The sequence below is a fragment of the Mytilus trossulus genome, chromosome 3 (genome assembly GCF_036588685.1).
Source record: "Mytilus trossulus isolate FHL-02 chromosome 3, PNRI_Mtr1.1.1.hap1, whole genome shotgun sequence".
NCBI lineage: Eukaryota > Metazoa > Mollusca > Bivalvia > Mytilida > Mytilidae > Mytilus > Mytilus trossulus.
In genome coordinates, this window is record NC_086375.1 from 676,843 (window position 1) to 699,086 (window position 22,244).

Below are 22,244 nucleotides of genomic sequence, written 5' to 3' on the forward strand. Positions count from 1 at the left end.
AATCATTTTCCGATCTGTTCTTTTTTAAAATACAAATTGATAGATTGATTTCTAACTCAAGTGATGAATGTCACATTACATTTGAAATAGATAATGCAAAATAGCTTACGGCATTCATTTTGAATTCAATTGAATTAATGTTAAGTTAATCAATTAATTACTATATTCTACTAAAACTAAAGTTTATATCTATGTTGTAAACAATAAAACTGAGAGCTTTTGCTCATTAATGATGTCATTCATTCGGTATTAGCAATTGTCGAGCGATGCGTTTACAAATTCATGATATAGTCAGGGTCCTGTTGATTAATGGATGTCATTATTGGTGTGCTTCATAAGTGTTTCTCGTTTCTCGTTTTATTTATATAGATTAGACCGGCGGTTTGTCTGTTTGAATTGCTTTACATTTTGTAGCCAAGGCTCGGTGTTGAAGACCTATCATTATCAATATTTTATTCATTTGGAATTGGATGGAAAAAAGTCTCATTAGCACTCACACCAGATCTTCTTAGTTATAACAACATAAAGGGTGAAACAAACTTGAAGGATTCTCTGATCGTAAATTGCAACAACAAATGTATTGGACGGACGTACGACCGGACACAAAGAAGGATGACTAAGCTCACTTTAATCTGAATGCCATTCTTTCAGAAAGGGTTTATGATTTAAAACCTCAAACAGGATTTTTTGATTGTTAGATGATCCCATAAGCCATATGAAGTAGGAAACATGACAAGAAAACATTATATCGTTGCTGCAAGTTTCAAAATGATAAATATTGAATTATTGTTTGTTTAAAGCATCGATTACCTGTAATCTATTTCGTTACATTGCCAACAGGAGTATATGCATACATCAGAAAATATTGAAGATGTTTATATAAACTATCTGCTCTTTCTTTGTATCCTTAATTGCAAATGGTTAAGTTATTTTCTGACAAAAACTTGCAACGTTTACGTCAAATCATACATTTTGACAAAAAATTGCATTTAATAATTTCTATAAATTTTATTATTTTACTGAATCTAAATGTCATCTCCTTCAGTCAAGAGAAAATGATTTGGTATCGCTTCCCATGTGACGCTTTGTTCTAAATTTCAAACCTTGGTGTGTTGTTCTGAGAATGTTATGTTATATAATTCGCTTCAACATCGTACTTTATTTGGCCTTTAAAACATTTTATGATTCGATCGTCACTGTAAAGTCTTCTGTAGACGAAATGCGCATCCGGCGTAAATTTTAATCCGTGTGTCTATGATGACTGTATTTGTTACAATTTGGTTGATGCCACTGCTGTTGGAGATTTATTTCCCCGAGGGTATCACCAGCCCAGTAGTCAGCAATTCTGTGTTGACCTGAGTTATCATTGATATGTTCATAATTATAAATTAACTGTCAACAAAACTTTGAATGTTTGGAAAAACTAAGGCTTTTCTACCTTAGGAATAGATTACCTTAGCTGTTTTTGGCAAAACTTTTAGGATTTTTTGGTTCTCAATGCTCCTCAACATCGTACCTAATTTGGCCTATAAAACATTTTTTGATTCGAGCGTCACTCATGAGACATATGTAGACGAAACGCGCGTCTGGCGTAAATATAAAATTTTATTTATGCATTTTAGGAAATATGTAAATCTGCCGTTGTCTTCATTGATAATAATCATATGTTCAACTTTTTTTTGACTATACACAAAGCAATGAACACTACGTTAATTTCCTTCATAAACACAAGTGCCTCATTGGTGAGTAATGCTAAGTATATATACTACAAGGCAGACACTTTATTACAAAGAATGACTTACTCACTTATAGTTACCCAGTATGATTGCTCATTTGCTAACAAACATTTAAGCTTTTACTTCAACATAACGACTGGAAAACAACTACGATATTTCTTACTTATAACCATTTCACCAAAAAAAATAGCAGGATGATTCAGATTTTTTTTATAGCTATATTAAACTCTCACTTGTATGTAATTGTTTTTTTATAATTATATAGTTCCGACATTTTGACATAAATGCGTACACCCTAGAAGCACAACAGTCGATCTTAGTCGATCACTGTATTGGATTTCCATTAATTATTTTGATGAAACTTTAATGTTGTACAAATTAACAAACATACATTTACCCTGTATGCTAGCATTGCCTATGTAAATTTTTAAAAATTGAAAAAAAGAAAAATTTTAAAATTGTTTGTATGCACATTGAACGACAAATTTATGTGACTATCCAATCAATCAATGTGTTCGTAGATATTAGATGTTTTTGTGTTGTGTTAGATTGTTCCTTTACAATTGTTTTACGATGATGACTGATGTACCCATATTTTGACTATTTATTTATTATGCCTGTTTATTTAACGCATCAATGTAAATATAACGGAATTTGATGACACTGTCATTAAAGTGAGAGGATTAGCGCTATAGAACCAGGTTTAATCTACAATTTTCTACATTTGAAAATTCCTGTACCAAGTCAGGAATATGACAGTTCTTGTCCATTCGTTTATAATGCGTTTTGTTATTTGATTTTGCCATGTGATTACGGACTTTCCGAATTGATTTTCCTCTAAGTTCAGTATTTTTGTGATTTTACTTTTTACCAAATGTAGTATTTTTTCTTTATAATCGGTAATGACTGATCAATTGAAGCTAACAGTAATCATTTCATTGATGTTTGATCATGTGGCGCATCTTATCTCAAGCCTGGTTTCTGATTTATGTATTTGTTTCTTTCTGTTTGTCCCTCGTATTACCTATTCTATGTCATTTAAAGGATATTTTTTTTACTTTTCCTGTAGATTATCAACTTTTCAATGTCATTGATGTTTACTTCAAATTTTTATTTGTATCTTCCATACAATGATTTTATGTCTCATGATTATATTGTGGTAATATTCCAATAGATAGGTAGATCGGTTCTAAAGCACGTGCCACCTCTCAAGTTTGTTTAAGTTTATTAGTGGGAATGTCATATCATAAGAAGTATTCATATCTTCTTCTTTTTGTAGCATCTTCACTTAGTACTGTCTTAAATATCTAGCGTTACTAGTTTCAGATTTCAATCAACGCAGTTCTTTCCTTAAAAAAAACTTTAACAAAGAGGATACTGACGTCATTCATTTTTGAGTGGAAACTGCTGCTGTCTTAATGTATCATGTATTAGACTCTTTTTCTGACAATTTGTTTGGCAATTTTCCTTTGAAACTTAAGTGCCTCCTTGATATTTCGAGTTATGTATATATACACACGGTAGGCACATTTTCACAAATAATATCATACACTTCTAGTTTACAGATAAAACTATATTCATAAGCTATCAAAAATGAAATATCATACTCCGTTATTTGTTATGTTTTGTTTTGTTGTTTTCACGATGCCGTCAATAATTTCCGCAAAACCGTACAACAATTCAGTAAGTAGTAGTGTTAGAATGCCACTCGTTTCCGACGAATTTAGAGCTCCACTTGTTGTTGACCTGGACGCGTCTGCTTTAAATGCACAACTGAAGGATTATATTGATGAAAATATTATTTCTACTTTAACTGAAAATATTGATGACATCGTTAACAAAAAAATGCTGGAACTAAAAGACAGTATGCTTAACGAATATTCGTCAAAGCTGGAAAAATCAAATACCAGATATAGCCACAATTTATCAGAGATGCATACAGATTATGAAAATAAATTTTCAGATCTATCAGAGAACCAAAGTGAAAATGTTACCAAGTTCATTGAAAATGTTCAGGAATGGCAAAATACTATAATGCAATCAATGAATGAACAAAGTGAATATTTGCAGAAATCAAAGCTTGTATACGAGAATCAGGCATCTGAAACACTGGGAAATTATAAATATCACATATCCCAAATATCTAAAGATGCCATTACAAATGTTACTGAACTTAAAACGGATATAGAAGAGTGGAAAAATGATGTGGTCGCTGATCTCATTAAAGCAGTCACAAATAATTTAACACAATTTGAAACTAATAGAATTCATGGTAAGATTGAACAGATTTTTTTTTACTTTAACACATTGTATCATTCGTTATTTTTAAATTTAGTAGTATGAGCGTTTCTGAAGAAAGTAAATTCTTAAACCCACTTCGTACACATCAAAGTTATAAAGTGTTATCTTTAGATTTTTCTAGCACCTGACCGTTTCTGCTTCTGGACTGAATTATCCCGAGTGTGTCATCAGCATAGTTTTCTGTTTACCGCTAACCCTATGAATTAGAATAAAACATTCGTAAATTGTCTATTGCTAAATTTAGGAATCCTTTAGGAAATGAGGTTCATAATACCGCATGGAAACTTAACCTCAGAATTAATACGATTTTTTCTTTTATATGCTTTATGAGAAACGCGTCGGACGCAAGAAATAATTAAACGTGTTGTTTTCAATTTTTTATGGTCGTATAGCTTAATGCATATATAATATCATACACATGTGTTCAGTGGTTTGAATGAATATATATATAAACCTAAAAAGTGTTTCGAACGCACCAAATTTGTACAATAACAAAATGTGCTAACTTCGAAATAGGCCAGGTTGAATTCTTAATCTTGGGAGTCCCTGTATTTTTAACAGCATTTTAAAACTCCAATAGTTTTATATACATTTATTTATTTAATCAGTACAATTTTTCCTAATAAAAAGTTAATTCACAAAAATACTGAACATCGAGGAAAATTCAAAACGAAAAGTCCAAAATCCTAATGGCAAAATCAAAACCTCAAGCACTCCACACGCATGGATAACAAAAGTCATGTTCCTTACTTGGTACCGGCATTTTCTTGTGTAGAAAATGGTGGATGCAACCTGATTTTATAGCTCTAAACCTTTCACTAAATTTCATAATATTGACGACAATGCGTGACAAAAACACTCAGACTTAATTGGTAAAAAAGTCAAATTAAGGTAGATAGGGTGTCTTCCTTCATCTTGGATTTTGAAATACGAAAAAAACAAGGTCTAAATCTTTGATAAATGTGCATATTGTGAGGTTAGTGGGTAATTTATGTGTAAAGATTTTAATTTTAATCAGCAAATGCCATGATTTATCATCTTTATGGTTGTGTTTTACAAAAACAACGAATACTTTTGTTTAATTCATTTTTTCCAACTTTGCCAAATAAGGGTAGGCAGCTCAAATGCAAGTGCAGATAATTCTGATAGTGTTACTTTTTCAATAAATAAGTTATGAATTTACCTGTTTTATAATGTAGCAAGAAAACGAGTCCGGTGATCCTCTTTTTTCTTTTTCTTATCTGAAAACATATTATTTAAAATATCTTCTAATATTTTATCTCAAAATTCTATGGTGTAGCTTTCGTTTTATAGCAGAAAATTTGGTTTTCCATGCATAATCTATACAAAATCTGACAATTTTGCACAACCTGTTGTGTAAAAATAAGTCCCGTGACCCATTCTTTTTATTGATGTTTTTAAACAAGCAGGATATTAGCTACATTTTGGCAACAAATCAACAAATTCTATGGATTTTAATATTGACACCCCATCTACCTTTAGAGGTAAAGCAGTACACATTGTGTTATAATCTTAAAGGGGCACTAGCTGTCAAATTCATTGTAACCGATTTGACTCAAATTCTCATATTTGGTTTATAACAATGTAGAAAGTAAAAACACAAAAATACCGAACTCCGAGGAAAATTCAAAAAGGAAAATCAAAAATCAAAAGGCAAAATCAAAAGTCCAAACACATCAAACGAATGGGTAACAACTGTCATATTCCTGACTTGGTACAGTCAAACATTTATCCAAACTATCAAAAGTCTAAAATAAACAGTTTACAGAGCATGGGGTAGATAATATATAGGTTCGTTTCGTGTGTATTTTAGTCCAGACGCCATCTAATTAACTATCGATTTGACCTCAGATGACCATATAAGCGATGTAAACAAAAATAAAGATACGAATAGATTAAAACAACACGTGCAATTGCATTTTTATAGGTCTGTTTGATTTTATTTTATAGATTAAAAATAGATGTTTCTAATTGTTTTTAACCATATAAGAATGATTTTATGTGCATCGAATTAGTAATCAAATGATTTACCGTAGTTTCACTTTCATTGTTGACATTCTTTTTATTTAAATAACCAGTACACGTACAATGCATGCGTTGTCAATCTCTATCTAGGGGTTAACTTGAAGTTCACATGAATACCGGTTAGAATGATAATGACGTTTTCACTTGCAAGCGAATCAGTCAAAAATTATGTTTAATCGCTTATTTCAACAAAATTAAAGAAAATTGATTGCTAAAAGCAAATTATTATTTCATTATTCCAATTTGATTAATGATTGATCTAAAAAAAAATCATACTTTATTTTTATTATATATATCGTAGCTAGTGCCCCTTTAATCACAATAAAAAATAAACAGACAAAATTAAAGAAGCACAAAATGGCATAGATCAACCTCATTCATTGCTTTCTTATATACATTTTTTTATTTGTGTATGTTACATCAACCCATGAAGGATTGAAAGATTTTAAGTACTGGAACCGAATGGTAAAATAAGAATTAACTCTGACGTAGAATCGCACGTTTGACGTGAGAATACAAACGTCTCACAGGTAGAGATATCAAATAATTTTGTCATTCAAGTATGAAAAAAGTATAATCTATAGTTCTTTTAGGTATGTTCTCAACATAATGTAAAATTAGAAGTTTTTACATTGTCTCTCGTGACACTTGTCTGTATGCTTATTGTGTATTTCTTATAAAGTACAAAACCACGTCATAATGCAACCACACAAGGGCATACAGACAAATCATTAGCAAATGTGAAAGACAAGAATACAAATATTATAATCGAACAATAACACATGTAAAAAGTCACAATGGAAAAGCACATAAGCATACCCAATGACAGGTATCATAGTAATATATATTTTTATTTGTCCGGTTCGCTGAATATATCATTAAGAAGTATATGCATATGTGATTGATAAACAATTACAGTTATAATTTGAATTGGAAATTTTTGATCTGATTGACAAAATTTAGAAATGTTACGTGTAGATTACAAAAGGATTCAGCACATGTGGTAGTCCTAGGCATGATATGTATGGTAATGTACTAATATACACAATAAGCACATACATAGTTTCAAATATCGATTACAAAGAAAATATAAATTCTTTCTGTCAAAAATAACTTCACCCGAAGACCTAATAATAAATTTTAAAGTGTTTTTTGACATCATTAACCACTTAATCGATATCACTGTTCGGAATTGCTTTTACCTCAGAGTATCATTACATAAGTAGTCGTTGCTCCTATATTGTCGTGATTTATAAATATTAAATAATTCTTTGATAAATTCAGAAATAATTTAGAAACTGAGGTGTAAACTCAATTCAGCAAAGTAGACTAAGTCAGGAAGCTGATGTGTGCTAGTTATCGTTTCGTTGATATGGTTCATAAGTGTTTCTTTTTTTTTATATAGATTAGAATGTGGATTTTTCACGTTTGAAAGGTTTTACTCAAGTATTTTTTGGAGCTCTGTATAGCTTGCTGTTCGGTGTGAGCCAACTTAGACTTTACTTTGACCTATAATGGTTTACTTTTTTTAAATTGTGAATTAGATGAAGAGTTGTCTCATTAGCACTCATACCATATCTTCTTATGTCTACTTAAACGGATATGGCTATCCATTTTTTAAATAGTCGATTTATGGGATTTGAGAATATTTGCTATTGTTCATACTTGTCCCGTATGTCTTTTGTGTTGAAAAACGTCTCAATTCTAAAATTTAAAATTAGTTAGAATCGAATTTGGTAATGTTTCGACGATTAAATTAGAGTTTACTTTCAATCATTATTCATTCAGGGCACATGATATAACCCCAGTATTTATGGTGGGATTCGTGTAGCTCAGTTAGTTTTCTGTTTTGTGCTCTGTTGTCTGTCTGTCTTACTGTTTCGTTGAACATGGCGTTGTCAATTTATTTTCGACTTATGGGTTTAAATGTCCCTTTGTTATCCAAACATGGAGAAATATCTTAGGATGTGATTTTTTTTTATTGTCAAAGGAGATGTCTATTATTATCTCTACGATAAACATAACAAAACATTGTTATAAGTACTATAAATGGTTATCCAAACATACCTTTAATGACTAATTATGTCATTCATTTAACATTATAGATATGGACATGATTAAAGTAAGACTTGGATTCCACGATATCCTACAAGGTACGTATGGGTAACTAACAAAAATGGTTATTGCTTCTAATATAACTGAAAGAATAAATACCAGAACGAAACGAAATAAAACATACCAGGTTTTTTATTTGGATTACGACAAAAGCTAAAGATACTACTCTTATAACTGGTTACACAAGACCCAATTAGTGTATTTCGTCTACATAAGACTCATCTTTAGCACTTGAGTCAAAACAGTACAACTAGTCGGAATACAGTATTACATAGAGAATAATACATGGCAAAATCAGTATCATATGCCTATCATCCCGAGATACCAATATCAGCCAGGGGGGCTGTACGCACGAGGGATGATATTTGTCGAGGGTGATACGGAATGTGATACAGATTTTGCAATGATTTATACGCTTTTTTATATATTTTAACAGGAGAGTACATGTATATGAACTGCTTTCTGACCTCTAGCACCTGGGTTACCCTCAGTTGTACTTTTGTCTTGTTTTAAAAGCTTTAAAAGAACTGCTCAATTACTCATCTCAAGCACCTGGGTTACCTTACAATTTGCATGCTGTTGTTTACAACATTTTGTTAATTGTTTTTTGTGTGTGTTTGTATGGTATTTCATTGAGTTATTTTTCTAGTTTCATTTCGTGTGTCAGAGATATGAAAATTCTATGTTTGGGACGTCACATTCCAAATAATGACGTCATTCAATAAATTGCAGCAAGTCCAAATGGCTGTTCATTAGCTTGCATAAACGCAAACGGATTTAATGTAAAAAAAATAAAAAAATATCAGGGGTGTGATAAAGGATGCGATAAAGGTAGAGGTGTGATAAAGGGTATGATAAAGGGTGCGCATAAAAGTTGTGCGATATGGATTATACAAGTCTATTTATTAAATATTGAAAACTATTGTATTTACTACTAAATGTTTGATAAATTTAAATATCACGCTCTTAACTCAATGTCATACATCCACAAATACTTTAACACATAGGTATTAGACATACCACTACAAACCAATACAAAAAACAGGCATATGAACTCGCCAAACAACCGTAAGAATAATGATAACATTGGACTTTAAAACATATCAAAGAACATATGAATGTACGAAAATTACTCAATGGTAATTTCTCAAACTATAATTGCAGCTGCTTTCTATAAAGTCGACACTTATAAATATTTGTTGTTCAAGTTTACATTTACATATAAAGCTCTCTATAAATATTGTTACATATTGTGTTTTACAATCGTATGCTGTTTGAAAAAAAGATAAAAGTTAAAAATGACAGAATAATTAATTTGAAGTAAATAACATTTTAGAAATTCATGTAAAACATACTTGCTGTATGCCCGTGTCACACTGTCCCGATTTTTATATACGATAGACACCCGAATGCGAAAATTGTAAGTTCGTACAAAGTTGGTCCCGATTTCGTTAAAATACCAAAACGTGACCGAAGCAAGTACGATGAATAGCGAAGTCTATACGATGATTCCGAAATTATATACGATAGCAAAAGATGGACATACGAAGGTTAACTGAAGACGGGTATTTAAGCTTCATATCTCAGCTGAAACCTACACGATGAATCACGAAGACTACACGATGGATTACGATGATGGCGCGATGGCCATACGATGTCTTAAAGACACTCTATAACCAAAATGCTCAAAACATGGTATGGTGTTACTCATTAAGAATAGCTTAAGCGCTATTGACTTAAAAGTTCAAAGGTCAAGGTCACAGTGGTAGTTGTAATACAAGGCAATATCACCCTTGTGGACACTCTAAAACTAATATGCTTCAAAAGATTTTAACCAAATTTTGTATATGGCTCCTCCTTGTAATGATCTGACATTTTTTACGTTCAAGGCCAAACGTCAAGGTCATGCAGATAATCTTATTTTTTCTCCTTGAAATAGCATAATACACAGGAAATTGGTTGCTCATTTTCTTACCTGCTGGTTCTAAACTTTAAGATAATATTAAAGGTATTTCCAGTTACTGAATGTTTTGGTTGATTTCTCAAAATATACATGTAGTTTATGTATCAAATATGCATATTCAATTCACCATTTTCTGAATGTGTCATATGCAAATATAGTGTCCATATTTGTCCCAAATATGTTACATACGAGTGGATGCCACGCTCGGCATAGCCTTGTTTGAACTGTAAAATGTTTGCACTAGTCTCAATAATCACCCATAATTAATTACCATGTTTACTGATCTATCTTAAAGGTCAGATAATGGGTTAATTGGTCCCTTTTATTCAAAAAGAGCTCTTTCCAGTAGAACATTATAATAATATTGAAAAAAGAAGGATGTAGGGAAAGCAACAAATTAGGCAAAATATGACATATAGAAAACAAAATGGTTGTGGAGTAAAGATTCGTGTGACAACAACCTCAGACGATACATACATAAATCAGAATAATGAAGAAAAATTTGGTTTCCCTACAAACGTGTACCTGCAGTGATTGTGTACGAGGCGCGTTTATGATTTTCATTATGTTACTTGAAATGAATAATTGACACAAAACATATTTTACTTGGAAAAGTAAATCCTGAGCCTGTAATAGCTGCTCTTCTTGTTCCATTTGGTTAATAGAAACAACGCTGTCGCCTTTCTTGTTCTCATAGAATCATATGATATGAGCTTCATGTTTTGTGGACGTCTTTCTTAACTGTCGTATTAGACTGACCAGTGCATATCGCGCATGGTACTTTAAATGTCTTTTATTGCGAAAAATAACTTACATTTAGCTGGATTTATTGCCGTCCTAATTCCATCTTGTCGCCTTCGTACTATTATTCGATGCCAACACGACGGGATTAAGAGGTCTTCACTAAGCCGTGTTGCCATCGTAAGACCTTCGGGTAGCTTCGTGATTCATTTGTGTAGACATCGTAATGTCAAAACTGCCCCATGGAAACGATGGAAACACGAATGCAATACGATGTTCAAAGATGCATTCCTGGTGACATTACGATGGCAAGGATGGTGATACGAGCTCAATACGAACCCTCAACATCGGGTGCACCTTCGGGGATTTCTTAACATGTGAAAAAAATTTGAACCCTTCCCGAAGTTGTCCCCGAAGGCTAGAATAAGTGGCCGATGGTTCTACGATGGTTAAAGATTGCACTACGAATAGCCCGATCTGGATACGATCAGTCCCGATTTTGAAAATTTCAATAATCGTGTTGCCATCGGCGTAAAAATCGGGACAGTGTGACGCGGGCATTATGGAATACATTTACCATTCAATAGTTGTTGTTAACAGTGTGTATTGCACTCAGGCTAAATGCAATCTAGAAAAAAAAAACATAAGTATATTTATAATTAACACATCATTGCCTTTAATTTCCTATTTGAACGTTCTTGATGAACGTTAACCGGAAAGCCTTTCTTTGAGTGGCCGTTTGTGTCATTGACGGTATGAACATACCGTATGAAATTTTCAACGCGTTGGTTTTTACTTTCAAAGTGTTGGTTTCTATCATCAACGCGATGGTTTTTATTATCAACGCGTTGGTTTTTATCATCAACGCGTTGGTTTTTACTATCAACGCGTTGGTGTTCATTTCAACGCGTTAGTTGTACTTTCAGCGCGTTGGGTTTCACTTTTAACGCGTTGGTTTTCACTTTCAACGCTTTTGTTCTTACTTCATACGGTATGAAAAATCAACGCGTTGGTTTTCAATTTCATACCGTAAGTTTTCCACTTCTGTCTACCAATCAACATCCTTGTAACAAAGTACAATCTTGTCAACCGTTCGGACGGACTCTAGATTGTTGTTTTGTTTGGTTGGGTAAGATATATTATCCGTTGTTGAAGATAATAACTGACTTGCAACATTGCTACACGTAGGGGGACCAGGAGTGATTTTTAGATCGATTCGAGGAAATGGTGAATTATTGCAGTCGCATTATCACTTCAGATCAAATGGACGATAATACATCAGAAAATGTTCGAGGAATATACACATGTTTGATATATGTTTATGGTTAATAAAAACTACATGATAGTTCTTGATAGTCTGAGTTTTCGTCAGAGCTTACATTCAAAAAGTACCCACTTCAAAGAAAATTATTTAGTTGGAAAACCCATTAAAAAATTATTTTACATACAAGCAATTACAAAATGTATTTTTTATCCATAACCTACAGTTCACAATATTAGTTATTGGTATATGAAACCCGGAAATGAGTGAAAAAAAATATTTGGCCCCACATTGTCAGTGAAATTTTTACATAGTTTCCATGTTATGTGTTGCCATTTATTTTCAAACAATTTCATTAAACTATCAAAGATGCATACTCGTCCATGCAAGTTTGTCCATGGTGAGCTGTAGTCACGTAGCAGTCATGCACATCAATTTGGTACAGATCAAGCTTCTTGTACATCCAGAAGGTGTGAATGGAACGTAGGAAGTAAGAAAAAGAAACACTCCATAAAAGGGCTCTACATGCATAAGGGAAAAGATAATAAAGTGGACAAATTTATTGAACTTGACCAACGTCCTCCTTCACTGAAAACTGCTGACAGCTCATCTGAAAAAGAAATTATTTTCTTTTACAATTTACGATATCATTATTGTTGAAAAATTATGTGGTTCACTGTCTTTACTTACAATTATGAAGACTATGCATTAAATATCGACGCAAAACTGTATCTGGAGACAAAACGAACAGAGTTGTTGCATAACTTATCTGCATATGGTATTAATGTACCATATGAAATACTAGAAGTTGAAAATCAGAGGAGTGATGAATGGTTCCACCAGAGAGCAATGAGGATAACAGCATCAAATGCGAAGTCTGTGGCCACACTAAAGAAAGAATCTTCAGTATTTTTAAATAAACTGAAGAATCCTATGTATAAAAATGATCCGATGAAATCAAGAGCTATGACTAATGAAATCGAGCATGATAATGTTGCTTTAAAAGATTACGCATCAATGAAGCAAACACGATCTCCTTTGCTAGAAGTTGCATAATGTGATTTATGGGTTTAATCCGAAAAACCCAAAACTTGCTTGTAGTCCAGATGGATAAGTGAGGAATGTTTCTATAAATAGGGAAGATGATTTTGGTTTGGTGGAATTAAAATGTCCACTTATGCTTTCAAAGTGTTCCGTAAAAGACTTTGAAAAATGTTTATCGTAATCTCAAGTAACCAATGTTTGCATTGAACGCTAACCCAGTGGCCAAACTAGGTTAAAAAGAAATCATGAATTCTATTTTCAAATTCAGATGCGCTTATGAACAATGGGACTGCAGTGTTGTGATCTTTTTGTTTGGTCTGAATGTGACACTTTTATTGAAAACATTTTTTTTATATAAAATGTTCTGGGATAGCTTAACCAAGAAACTCGTTTAATTTTACCACATTCGTATTTGTCTGGAATATTTTGAGATGAGATTACCTAGAGGATTAACTCCTTCTAATTTACCAGAATCGTTGATTTTTACATGAAGAGCATACTTTTTTCCTTTTAAATATATGTGATTTGTTTACATTTGTTATTGTCATTATTATATGTATGACAAAAACCTACGTAGTTTCTTTCTCATTTTCTGTTTAACTGATACATTATAAGAATTATAAGATTATGGATATATATATTTATTACACAAGTGGCTTCTGAAATTAACAAGACAACCAATTACAAAAACCATCTAAATTCTATTGCAGGATTCTGTATTTTTTCATTCTTTCGATTGCCAGCTCAACATGAATACTGTGTTTTGATTCTTCTTGTGGTATAAATTAAAATAAAGTAAATAAAAACAAAACAAAACAAACTACTACAATAAAGAATACAATTTATCAAAAAGAAACAAACACATTAAAAGTAAATTTACTTAATTGGTTTTTTTTTTATAAATCACATGACTAATTTGATGCATTTTGACTATATTATTTGGCATGCTTAATGATCAGAAAAATAATTAACAAATACTAGAATGTATTTATATACATCACTTAGAGAAGTGGTAGCAGGAATGGATCAGGGTCAGCATCTATTTGACCTTTTTCACCAACAAAATGTTTACTGCATATGTATGTATCCTTTTTTACTCTGACAGTTGTAAAGCAGTCTTCTACATGCATGGTCCACATGTGCATTTTTCTCTGTCCCTCCATGGCTTTGGAAATCTTATAAATTCCACTCCCTCTATGTAATTTGTGTGTGTATAACGTGAATCACTGCTACAAGTACCATAACAGCACTGTTTTGTTGCACCTTTCTTCACCAAATCATCCATAAGTAACGTTTAAATACAAGTTACTATTTTATATCGAGACTTACGAGAGTTAGTTAATTAAAACAAATAAAGTTATAGTTTGTATAGCATACTACTATAGTGTATTATAATACATATGGGAAATAAGTATGTCCTCAAGTGAGATTGATTTATCTGTGTGTAGATAAGGTAATCTATAAATAGAATAAACAGATAATCTGATCCTATGCTATCTCAAGAAACGCCGGAGGCTCTCCGAATAGTGAGATAATATATTTTTAGAAAATATTTTGTAACAAACATTTGATTGGTTGGCAAAAGTACAAAACTTACGGTATTGAATGAAAACCTTACGGTATGGAATTTAAAACCAACGTGTTTCATAACGTGTGATTTACGAATCAAAGCGTTTCATACCGTGTGAATTACGAATCAACGCGTTGAAAGTGAAGACCAACGCGTTGAAAGTAAAAACTAACGCGTTGAAAGTAAACCAACGCGTTGAATGTAAAACTCAACGCGTTGAAAGTAAAAACCAACGAGTTGAAACTAAAAACAAAAGCGTTGGAAGTAAAAACCAACGCGTTGATAATTTCATACAGTATGTTCATACCGCCAATGACACGAACGGCCACTCATACTTTTCGGAAGTACAAATTTAGATTGTGTGTGATTTTAATTTTTTATCTATCACTTTGGCTATTTATCATTTGATAACCACATAATATATATATATATGTTTTTTTTATGAAAAGCCCGTGAATGTTCAGATAATCCCAAGCTAGTTGGTGTTTATCGTATTTCACCTGACGATTCACAATCGTTTAAAGTGAGATGTGAGATAGAAGGCTGGACGGTACGTATCTATTGTCCCCTTAAGAAATAAACATAATTTCAATAAATTAACCTCTGAAAAAATATATATTGACACATGAATTTAAGCCACAAAATGTATAACGTGAAACAGAAGACATCGATCCTCTGTGATGACGATAAAAACAATCAAAATTTTAAAATGTAACGGGTCTGTAAACACCCATATATTTTATAAGATCCACGTTGAACTTAACGCCTACTTACCTCCATAACAAAATCGTATCGTGTTCCTAAACAACAATGTATAAAAGGCGTCATAAAAGAATAAAAACTGACTATCAACTGGTAACTCAAATTTAACGTGTATATGAAATTAATGAAACTTCTATAAACGAAATGATTGACAGTTGGGCTCTTTTTTATGTTACATAGAAATGTTTCATGAACACTTGATCTTTACTGACTCAATTGAATACACGAATTTAAAAGTGGCCTTACAAACAACATTTCGTTTTATGTCTTTTTTTACCGAACACTTCCACGTCATGTCTTTTCGATGAGATAGGATTTCTAGCTTGACAAGATAAAAATCAGGTTTCAAATAGTTATCAAAGGTACCAGGATTATAATTTAGTACGCCAGACACGCGTTTCGTCTACATAAGACTCATCAGTGACGCTCATATCAAAATATTTATAAGGCCAAACAAGTACAAAGTTGAAGAGCAATGCGGATCCAAAATTATTGTGCTAATCTGATGACTGTGTTACAAACCACTTACGAAAAGTTGCCTTCACAAGGCGATTCTGTTTTAAAACTGAAGCATATGTTCAAAGTCCCCTAACTCCCATTAAAAAAGTAAAATCAAAATGATGGAGGGAGAGGGCTCAATATTACAATTTCATACGATGACAAACAATAGTACTACTAGTACGTATGAGTGTTTTCGATCAAAAAGTAGAGGAGATCAATTCACAAGGTGTTTAGTCCCACAGCACAAACTGTAGTAGAATATTGGCGAAAGTTAAAGTAAACATTTTCATAATTTCCGTAAAAGTTCTAATCAAACTGATGATTCAGCACAGTTAATAGAAATATACGACATTGGCGAGATGTATAGGGAAGGTTGAAATCTCACAAACCATGTTTGACCCCGTCGAATTTTTTGCGACTGTCTCCAGTCAGAAGTCTCTAGCCTTTGCTAGTATGGATTTGAATTTTAGATCATTTATATGTTCAAAGTTTAGTATAATGTCCAATTTTTACTGAACTAGTACACAATTTTATTTAGGAGCCAGATGAAGCCACCTCCGGGTGCGGTATTTCCTCGCTACGCCCATTGGTGGCTTTCGGCTGTTCCGTGATCTTTAGTCGGATTGTTGTCGCTGACAAATTCCCTATTTCCGTTCTTAATTTTTTACCAATAATGAAAGTTTTATGAAAAAATGTCTCTATGTATAGAAGTGTCTTTGACAAACCGACAAACAGAAAGCCGGACGAACTTGCGGAGATCATCGAGACTGGTATTGCATCTAACAAAATGGATTTGGAAAACAGTATACAAAAATATAAACGGTCTGCGTCTTACTTTAACTGATACCGAAAATGGCAGCAAACTAAATTAATTTCAAATTTTTCACAGAAGATCTTTTATTTTATGTACTTCAGTTTTTACCTGACAACTTGGCATACTTATCACCCATTTTGGACTACTTTTGTGTCGCGGTTTTCCTATCATTGTTTTATTGGTACATGGCTACTGGTTATATTTCATTATTTGAAAATAAAGTTTCTTAATGGAAAAGAACTCATTAATCAAAACGTTTTACAAAAAAAATTCTTTCAGTGTTTAAGGGGGTGTCGGTCATCACTGGTGGAGAAGACAATCAAATACAGGTACTAACATCATTACCATTTTGTGAGGTTGGTTTTTGTGTGTGTGTGTGTTTTGGGTACTGCTGGTTGTTTCTTTGATAACAATAAATATGTATGATATGCCTTGCGAACAAAAACAAAGATTATCTAATATGATAGTTATTTTTATTTTTTTAACTCCATCCAGGAAAACTATATTTGCTACTGTTGATATTTTATCGTTCTTGTAATTCGTAAAGGTTATCCAAAAGCGTTTCAATGGAGTCACGAAATTCTACAGAAACTGGCAAGACTATGAAAACGGATTTGGTGACCTTAATGAAGAATTTTGGTTAGGTAAGATCGTTCATTTGTTTTCATCAGTTAAGAGTAAATAATAAATATTCAGTCTTTTAGTCTGATTAAGAACAAACCGCATTGGTAGAAAATCCTCTTTTAAAACTAGAATCAGACAATTTAACAAGTGATTTTAAAGGTGCTTTTATACTTTGATACTTTTTACTTTAATAGCCGTCATTGTATTGATATATGTTTTTAGGAATTTAATTTCAGGAAATAAGTATATCGCCATGCTGACATCAAGAGGTAACCATGAGTTAAGGATTGACCTGGAAGACTGGAATGGTGAGAAGAAATACGCTCTCTTTAAAAGTTTTAAAATTGGTGATCAATCCGATAAATACAAACTGACTATTAGTGGGTATTCGGGAAATGCAGGTAATTTTAAAACATATCATTTATCTAGAAATAATTGTTAATACATTTACTTACCTTTTCAGATCAGCTAGCAGAAAGCACATGAATAATTCGATGTTCTCTCAATTCTTACATTGACATGTATATAAATACTAAAAAGAATTTGAAGAATATAAGCTAACCAAGGTTTAGGCAATATATATATATTGTTATTATATGATGATGTTTGCGTATGTTGAGCATAATTTTTATAGAAATATTTCAGAAAAACACTTTTATGTTTTCAGCACGTGATAACAATTTATTTAGACACCTTTATATGCTATGCAAAACCAACATCATCGGTTCAAGTCTTGACTGTTACCATTTGTAACTAAACGAAAATCTGACATGAGAAATACATCAACGGATAATTCCGGATTTTTTTTTTTAACGCAATGACCAAGTGGTCATCATTTAGACGCAATGTATTATGTTAAATCATTTGTGTTTTGTTGTATATGTTGTTTCCTTTTTAATGTTTTGTACAGGTTATTGCTTGTACAAAAACTTTGTAAGAGTAATTACGTGTATGATGCCATCATACAAGTTATTGCTTGTACATATATGGTTGTAGCAGTAATTACTTGTACAATTTTTGTTGAGAAAAAATATAATTACTTGTACATAAAATCCTTTCAATGGGTTTGTAAGTCTTTTTTTTGTCCATTGTTGGGTATTTTTTTCTTTCATTTCTTTATTTGTTCGTTTATTTTCTCTTATCATTAAGCGTATGATTTTTTTATAAATCAATATAGTGTTTGTTGGGTTATTTTCCTCTTTTTTAACTGTCATACCTGTATTAATTTAACTATGTAACGTGCTGCCACATATGGACGTATGGTGCAAAGTGACAAAGTCGTTAAAAGGGAAAAAAAATATAAAACCCTTCTTCCAATTATTTTCAAACATAAATCATGATAAAAAGTAGCATGTGTTATATCAAGTATTGGAAACAAAAGTAAAGCATAAAAAAATCAAATAGTCTATTTGTTTACACAAGACAAAGAAGCATGACATCTAGAGTTATACACAATAAGTCAGCTCAATTTTTTGCAATTACAATTGCCTGTTTTACAGCCATCCCCGACAGCTGCAGTAAAAATGGCCACATTGGTCATAACTTGTAAGGCTGCCATGACAGTAACCTCTGTTCTCTGTTCTCTGGTATGACTCATTAAACTAATCATGACTACATTTTGTTTTCGTATTTTGTATCCATATTCAGAATTTCTAAATCTTTAAATATCTAAAACTTTTAAATCATCTTTTGAAATTTGCTGTCCAAATAAAAAATAGAAATTAAGGATGTGCTATCCTGTTTGAAATGAGTTTTCTACAGATACAGCCAAACTTACCAACCGAATATTTGTATCTATGGAAGAAGTTGGTAATGAAATCCCTGACTTTATAATTAACTAGTTGTACAAAGATTATGCTGATTGTAATCCAAAACGTCCTTACAGACACAGACATAGCGAACGAGTTGGGATATATAAACACCATAAGACGGTGGCAAAGGCACATCACCGTCCAAAAAAGGAAAATTAACAATAGTGAAAGAACAATTATCCCTTTTGTCGTAAATTTTAGTGTCGAGTTTCTATTGTAACACTGAAATATCCAAATCGAGGAAAGGACAGTTATTACCGTTAATATTTAATATTTATTTGAAGTTAGTTCCTTTGGGTAAGTTTCAGCAGTACATTTAGAGAATTCTTGATTATTCAACGAAAAGATATCATCAAGATAACGGAAAGCGTAGTGGAATATATCAATTAAATGGAATTAAGACGGTTCTTTACCGAGTCTGGCCATACACTTTGATTCAAAAAGAATAAAGCAATAAGTCTGTTTTAAAGGGGCACAATTTGTTCCCATAGAAATACCTACAATCTGTCGATAAGGGTAATAAACTTGGAGTGGCAAGTCATGTCTTGAAAACGTAGTAGATCCATTTTCATGTAAATACTTAATATGTAAATCACGCACCATTCGATTCCATAAGTGATTTAATTTACGAATATGTAACATTTTTTCACGTGTTAACCCTATCTAAAATCGCACTCCGAGGAAAACTAAAACGGAAAGTTCCTAATCAAATGGCAAAATCAAAAGCTCAAACACATGAAATTAATGGATAACAACTGTCATATTCCTGATTTGGTACAGGTTTTTTCTTATGTAGACAATGGTGGATACAACCGGGTTTTACAGTTAGCTAAACCTCTCACTTGTATGATAGTCGCTTAACGTTCCAATAGATTGCCAACTTTGTGAGAACAAAACAAAAGACATAATAAGTAAAATTGGACAGAAGTGTAGATCTCTTTACCATACCCCCTCTATTTTTGGCCTTTTACTTGTGATAACTAAAAGCTACATGTTCGTGAAGTAAAATAAATATGGAATCGAATGATGCATGATGTGTCTCTCTCTTGATAAGTGTTCGCCATTGTGGAAATTTCAATATAGCTTTTTATTTAAAGCTGTGGAACTACATGTCCTTATGATTGACAAAGATATTTTCTGATATTAAGATATTGCTAATAGAATTAGAATAAATTTAAACAAGGAGAGATGCCAGCACGTAGTTTGAAAATCATGTTTAAAATCTGCTTCTTGATGAAAGAAGCTAGCTAGGATAAATACAGATGTTTTGGTTACTAACGCTTAAGAAAACTATGAAAACAGAAACAGACATTGTCTATTTATATCAGTTTTGTGTTCTATAAATGAAAATTACTTTAAATTCTTTTTTTATTTCAGGTGATAGTATGACGTATCATAATGATATGCCTTTCTCCACATACGATCGGGATAACGATACTAGAAATGAATTGAACTGCGCAGCTCACAATACATTGAAAGGTGCATGGTGGTATAAAAGCTGTTGGAGGTCTAGTTTAAACGGAAAATATTCAAATGACTCATCTTCAGGCGGAATAAAGTACGAGGATATGAAAGGATCTAGTACACTCAAAAAGTCCTCTATGATGATCAAAAGAACTTAAAAGTGTTCGTTAATTATAATCTATGATTTTTTGTTTTTTTTCGTTAGGCTTACTACTGTTTTTAAAACTAATAACGCATCGACGGATTTCTTTAGTAAAGAAATATTTATCTAACGTATCATTTTTATCATTTTCCTGACCTTTTAGTTCAGACACTTTAAAACAACTTTATATAAAGGTGTGAAATGATTACCGATGAGACAACTATATCTATAATGGACGAACGGCTAAAGATGGAAAACATCACAAGTCACCATACAACATTTAATAATGAATAAAATCAATGACAATGACGTATAGTGTTGTATGAAAGAAGCCGGAATAACCAAATATAAAACAATTCAAAATAAATTAACGGCCAAAATTATACAACAAAAGAGCAATTATAACAGAAAGCAACCAACAATTAAAATGTCAATTGTTCTTGAACAATTAACAGGTCTTTCCTTTTGTAATGTAAAATACATGTTCCAATAGACGTAGAAAGTATTACACTCTCAAAACCCTTTAAATATGGTCAAAAACACATAATCCGCTATTTGGGACATGACCTTGACCGTTGATCTTTGAACTTTTGTCAAGGTCAATAGTCCCAAATGTCCTGAACATTTTGCACTATTTACTATTTCTGTAAGTATAATAGTTTTTGAGATATCCAATAAAAAGTGAAAGGTCTAAGGTCAAGGTCAACCTTAAAAAGCTTGAAAACACACTAACAATCCTTTATATAAAGTTAAAAACACTAAATTCGCTATCTGGGATGTGACTCACCTTTGACCTTTTGACCTTTGTCAAGGTCATTAGTCCCCAATGTCATTGCTGAAGACCCCATGGGTCTAGGACCTTTGGTTATATAGAAAAAGCTAGATTTCGTCTTTTCAGAAACCTAAAATAGGCTTTATGCCCCTTAAAAAAAGGTCAAATCTCCTCGGTCAAAATCTAACAAAGTTGTGCCGTAATGACCCAAACATTTTCCACTATTTATAATTTCTGTAAGTATTTGGTTGCTGAGATTATCCCATAACAAGGTGTTAGGTCGAAGGTCAAGGTCAACATACATATTTGACCTTGAGGTAATTTTTAAAGATACATGAATTGTTGATGAATGGTGAAGATCCTGGGTGTCTATGACTTACGGTGGCCAACAGACACCGGTTAATTTTCATAGGGGCATAACTCTACCAATGAGTCGTTGAATCTTTTCGATCCAAATGTAACGAAGAACCAGGGTTTGGTCCTGAAAAAATTTCACCCTTTGGTTTTTTTTTCTACCTATTACGGTTATGGTGTTGGAACGATAACAAGGTTTTTTGGTTTCGGAGGGATTACTCCG

At 32.3% G+C, this 22,244-nt stretch overlaps 1 protein-coding gene across 1 annotated transcript; it reads left to right on the forward strand.

Moving 5' to 3' along the window:
• Nucleotides 1-3,306: 3,306 nt before the first annotated feature.
• On the forward strand, nt 3,307-21,023 carry LOC134709952 (techylectin-5B-like). The gene is made up of 6 exons (XM_063570078.1): nt 3,307-4,008; nt 8,189-8,236; nt 15,227-15,327; nt 17,402-17,498; nt 17,715-17,879; nt 20,667-21,023. Exons 1-6 carry the CDS (start codon nt 3,330-3,332, stop codon nt 20,909-20,911), a joined length of 1,335 nt encoding a protein of 444 aa, XP_063426148.1. The 5' UTR covers nt 3,307-3,329; the 3' UTR covers nt 20,912-21,023.
• Nucleotides 21,024-22,244: the final 1,221 nt, after the last annotated feature.